Source organism: Rhinopithecus bieti, unplaced genomic scaffold (genome assembly GCF_001698545.2).
Source record: "Rhinopithecus bieti isolate Rb0 unplaced genomic scaffold, ASM169854v2 scaffold_648, whole genome shotgun sequence".
NCBI lineage: Eukaryota > Metazoa > Chordata > Mammalia > Primates > Cercopithecidae > Rhinopithecus > Rhinopithecus bieti.
Genome location: NW_016803107.1, coordinates 51,948 through 57,763, shown reverse-complemented (window position 1 = coordinate 57,763; position 5,816 = coordinate 51,948). Strand labels below are relative to the sequence as shown.

Genomic DNA, 5,816 nt, shown 5'->3' with positions numbered 1-5,816 from the left:
TTTTTTTTTTTTTTTCTGAGTCAGAGTCTCGCTCTGTCACCAGGCTGGAGTGCAGTGGCACTATCTCAGCTCACTGCAACCTCCGCCTCCCGGGTTCAAGTAATTCTCCTGCCTCAGCCTCCCAACTAGCCGGGACTACAGGCACACGCCACCACACCCAGCTAATTGTTGTATTTTTAGTACAGACGGGGAACCGAGGCCTATACATGCTTGGCAGACCAGCCAAAACGGGAAGGGAGAGGTGAGCATACCACGACCTGCTATTGAGGCAGGAGGGCAGGGTTTATGGAGGCCATTGCCTCAGATAGCAGAGGCAGGAAAGGTGGAAAGAGGTAACAAAAGCCCTTGAAATCTTTGTGTTCAGGATGAAGAAGGTGTGGTCTGGCCTGTGAAAACGTGGAGCGAGGAAGCACCATGTTTCCTTTCATTCCCACAGACTGAGCTATCACCCAGGCTGACCCCAGGCTGAGAAACTGGGCATCTTAGAGTCATATCTCTCAACTTTGGAAATTATTTCTGCTGCTCACAGCCAGACTTCTTCAGTCTCCCTCTTCCATTCCAAGATACATACAGACACCACACATCAATCAATGCTCAGAAATACAGATGCTGTTCCCACTCTTGTATCACACAATACACACCCAACACACAAAGAAAGTTTACCTTAAAACATATATACCAGACATATGCACTAAAATGCCATCAGTACCAACAATATGCACACAGAATTCAGACATACATTTCACCAACTTATAACTAATAACACAGATACTGCACAAAATGGTTTTACATCACAAATATTATGCACAGTAGACATATGCCCAAACACGCTGAAAGATACAGGCATCACAATACTACACATTCCACACACTCATGCACCACATTCATGTATTACAAACATAAAGAAAAGGTAGTGGCAGCATTTTTACCAGATACACATAAAGGTACTGCCCACCATACAGATACAGACACCAGCATTCTCACATAGACACATATATATACCAACTAACAGATACGACAGAAATACAAATGTTCAATCAGAGACACGACTCATGAAACATACATGTGCCAGGACATAGCTACCACACTCACCAGGACGCAGCCAGTATGTATTCCATGTGTACACTCTCTCACATACACACACACTGAAAAGCACATGTATCCACAGAACACACCCACACATTCACACCCACAAGCAGAATACATGGCACCCTTATGGACAAATAGTTGTATAGAGTCACACAGATGCAAATTGCCAGATTTCTCAAATCTGCCAACACACCCTCCTGCATACAGAAACTTAAACATTGCATGTGAGCTGCCTCTTGTCTTGTTGCTGTCTCTCCAGTTACTATTCCCCAAATGCCTTCATTAACCCCTGATTATAGCTGGGTAACCACTTTGGGGTATTTGCAATAACTTTTATAGTCCATGCAAATTCACCAACATGGGCACATGGGGGCAAGAACATTAAAATCATACTTCAAGACCGGAATGAATCATGAGGTGTGATCTTTATAGCCTCCCCATGTCAAAACTAGATGTATTTTCTAGCTGAGAGAGAAGGAGAAGGCAAGACCACCATAGCAGAGGGACTAGGGTGATCATTCTCCAGGATGTCCGGACAGGGTCATAAGTTCAGTACTGACACATTCCTGGAGACAGAATACATGACCTACTTAAATTGCTGGAAGAAGACAGCACAATAGGTTTGATGCTTTATCACCAAGGCATTCAACAGGATCCTAATATTCCCATCTTCCATAGTAGTAGTAGTAGAAGTGAAACACTAGGGTGTCTCACTTGCCACCTTGTGAGAACATACAGAGGACCCTTGAACAGATCTCTTTGGTCCTGGCTCCATAGACAAGGGGGTTGACTATGGGTGGTAGCAGCAAGTAGGTGTTAGCCGTAACTACATGGAGCAGGGAGGCGGGACCACCCAGCCTACACCACTAGAGTCCAATCAGCGGACATAGAAGACCAAACAGCACAGAGGTCGGGAGATGCAGGTGTCTCGAAAAGCCTTGAATGCCGGCCCCCCGAGGGGCCCTCCAACCAGCCCACAGGATGAGGATGTATGAGAACCGCCAGTGAAGCGGAGTCCACACCCATCGACTGAAGGATGATGAAGAGACCACGCAACTACATTGACCTTGGTGTCAGTACAGTAAGCTTTATAACTATCTTGGTGCAGACAGAAGGAAGCGTCGTGACCACGTATGTGTCGGCAGTAGGCCGCAACCGCCTTCAGAGATGAAGGGCAGAGGGAAGACAGAATACAAACCCCCTGGTCAGGGCCCGCTAGCTCCAATCTTGGGCCACAGTACAACCCGTCAGCACAGAAGCATGGCGCAGTGGGTGGCAAATGGCCACAAAGCGGTCAAAAGCCATGGCCAGCAGGACAGCTGACTCCATGGCTAACAGAGCATGGATAAGGAACATCTGGGCCAGGCAAATGTTGAACTCGATCTCCTGGATGCCCATCAGGAAAAGGCTGGCCATCTTGGGCATGGTGATAGAGGAGAGGACTAGGTCAATGGTGGAAAGCATGGCCAGGAAGAGGTACATGGGCTCATGCAGACGCTTCTCCACGCGAATGATGAGGACAATGGTCAGGTTACCCAAGGTGACTAAGGCATACATAAAACATAGTGGGAAAGCCAGCCAAAAGTGTATGGTAGGCCCCAGGCCAGGGATACCCACCAGAAGGAAGTATGCAGGGTGGACCAGAGTTCCATTTGAAGTGGCTATGACAGGGACCAAGAGCTGGGGCTTCTGTATCCCAAATCCAGGGTCTAGGAAAAGGAAAAGTAGAAATATCATTCAATTGTGGCTCAGAGGAGAGAAAGGACTGATGAGGAAAAGGCACTGGAGTGGTGACAGTAGCAAACAGGACTAAGTCATCCTAGTAATTCTGAACCCTAGTCTCTCTCTGCTCTGATTCTCCTTATGTACAACTTCCTCGACACCTTGAGCCTTACCCTGACCCTCCAAGGCCCCAGTGCTGCACAAGTAGATTCTATTACTGTCCAATGAATCTCAGTGTGTAAAACATATAAGACAGTCCTGCATCTTCAGAGCTGATGTTGCTGCCCAGGCCACTGCTGTTAGCCTCTTCTCATCAGAGTAAACTTGTAGGATTGCTTAGAACGGTCCACACTGACCAGCTCTTCTGATGTATGCTGGGGTTAGGGTGGGTCTGGGTTCAGATTTAGAGGCTCAGTCTATAGCTGCCTTTAAGACCTATTATAATCTAATTTAAGATAGGGAGCAGGGGCTCAGTCTGGGATGAGATTTCAAGAGAGGTTTGTGTTTAGGCCTGAATACCATTTCTCAAACTTTCCTGATAGAATCATCTAAAGTAATTGAAAACACCATCCCTCCAGGGCCTGCTCCAGGCCCAGAAAACCAGAATTGCCAGGGCAGGGTTTTGGAAATCTTTTTAAAAAACAATAAGCCCCACTGGATACAGTGGCTCACACCTGTAATCCCAGTACTTTGGGAGGTCGAGGCGGGCGGATCACGAGGTCAGGGGTTCGAGACCAGCCAGGCCAACATGGTGAAATCCCGCCTCTACTAAAAACACAAAAGTTAGCTGGGCATGGTGGAGCGCACCTGTAATCCCAGCTACTCAGGAGGCTGAGGGAGGAGAATCGTTTGAACCTGGACAGCAGAGGTTGCAGTGAGCCGAGACCACCCCACTGCATTCCAGCCTGGGTGACAGAGCGAGACTCTGAGTGACAGAGCGAGACTCAGACTCAAAAAAACAAGACAAATCAAACAAACAAAAAACAATAAGCCCTTTCCCCTAGGAAATTTGCGCTTTAAATCAGAGAATTTTGGGGAAAGTTGTTCTGGTGTTCTTGGGGACAGGGAGGTGAATGAAGAGGGACTATCATTTCCATTTCCAGCTCCCAAACGAACAATAAACAGCATCTACCATCAGGATCTCTCAAGCCCCAGGTGAGAGTCAGTCCCAACTTGTGCTCAGCAAGAAGAGCATGTCATGGAAATCAGATGCAGCTGAGATATGAAAAGAAAATCAGCCAGTGCTGCTGCTGTTACTCCACAGTGTTCACAGGTACACCCCTCCCTCCACCTACTCTCCCTGGTGATCACACAACGTCCCAGGCTCAACTTCTTTCTCTCCACAGACCACCCTGTTCTAAGCCTGTGTCCTGAGATTCAGCCATATAACCTACCACCTCCTTGATATTTCCACCTGGATAGCCTATGGGCCTCCCACGCTTCTTGCCTCTAACAGGGACCCCTTTCAAACCTGTTCCTGATCTTAGAGAATACTACTGCCCAGGACCCAGGTCACCCAAGTCAGGGCAGCTGGTCTCATCGTGACCCCTCTCCTCTTTTGCCCCACATGCAATTCAGCTTTTCCAATTAATCTATTAGGGCCATTCCTCTTACTTAATACACCTCCTCCCAACTTCATTATATTATCCACTCTGCCCTGATTATAAAAAGAGCCTTCCAACTTAACTCCCTGCCTCAAAACCTAGTCTATTCCAAACCACCTTCCACACCACTGCCATCTAAACAGTAAAACTGGACACATCGGGCTCCTGGTGAGCAAGTTATAAGTGATTCCCATAGCCTTCCAGAAAAGTGAGAACTAGAACTCCACAGTGTGCAGACAAGGCCCTTCACAGTGTTCCTCTAACTCAACTCTCCAGCCCAGCTTCAGTTTCCTTCTTCATTATCAATCACCACCAACACGCCCACCACCACAACACATACGTCCACATACACACACAAATACACATTCACACACATTTTTTTTTTCCTGGTAAAGTAATTCCCCTTGCCTTGCTTAAATGAAGAGTAGGAGGTAGGAACTGAGGAGTCCTGTCCTGGGACAAAGGATAGGCAAAGCTTGGAATGGGTCTCACAGGCTTGAAGAAATTCCTCTGTGTAAGAACAAGGTCCAGGAACCCGGCTATTGTAAGCTGGAAAAGGTGTACGCTGGAAGTCCTCGCCAAACAGCCAAGCTGACTGATCAAGGCCCGGCTTCCTTACGCAATGAGCCCTCTGTGCCTGTCTCTGCGGACCTTCCCGTTGCCTCCACTCCCTGGGCTGAGCCTGGCGCACTCACCATCAGTGCTTCCCCAGCGCATGGAGGCCGCCCAAATATAGCTTCTCTGGGGCCCCTCGGGAGTGTGAGGAGTGATGGAGAGTGAACGAGTAGTGTCTCCCTGGCACTGACGCTCCGCTCAGACGCCCAAGGAAAGCTGAGCCTTGACTCCTGCCCAAAGGGACTGAGCTCCGTCACAGCTCAGGAGACTAGAGGGAGGCTGTGTCGCGGGGCGGAAAGGAGAAGAGGAATAACGGGGCTGGAAGAGAGTTGCTGCTGGAATGGAGGGGTGGGCACTCAGCAGAAAGCACGCAGACAGGATTACCAGCGCTCTGAACCCACTAACTACCCCCGGGGATCGGAGCTGTGTCAGGGACTCTCGCTTCTTCATGCTGCCACCTTGTGATCGCATAGGGGATCTGCAGCCTCGTGGCCGTCCCTGGGCAATGGCTCCGAGGATGATGCCTTTAAGGACCAAGGACCCAACTAACTCTAGCATCTGAGCTCCTTCCACTCACTACTTGACGCTGCCTCTTAGCTCTCCCTCTCACCCTCTCAAGCCCACCCTTTCTTCCTTGGGTCACTAATCATAGATGTCCCTCCAGAAATGAGTCTGTGTGGCATATTTGTTTGAATATGGGGCTCTAGAAGGAAATAGACTTGGGTCCACCCATTTATTACTAGTATGACTACTATAACCATTTAACATGAAAGCATTTAATGTGAA

At 48.5% G+C, this 5,816-nt stretch overlaps 1 protein-coding gene across 2 annotated transcripts in view; it reads right to left on the bottom strand.

Annotated features, from left to right (window-relative positions):
- LOC108512045 (olfactory receptor 51E1) overlaps positions 1-5,258 on the bottom strand; it is a 19,083-nt gene extending 13,825 nt beyond the window's left edge. Inside the window, exons 1-2 of one of the 2 annotated variants that reach the window (XM_017847121.1) lie at positions 5,111-5,258; positions 2,707-2,798 (exon numbers count right to left, since the gene is read on the bottom strand). In XM_017847121.1, coding sequence (XP_017702610.1) covers positions 2,707-2,798; positions 5,111-5,132 — 114 coding nt within the window. In that variant the 5' untranslated portion in view covers positions 5,133-5,258. The remainder of the gene's footprint in view (positions 1-2,706; positions 2,799-5,110) is intronic. The other variant, XM_017847200.1, reaches the window with a different exon arrangement.
- Positions 5,259-5,816: the final 558 nt, after the last annotated feature.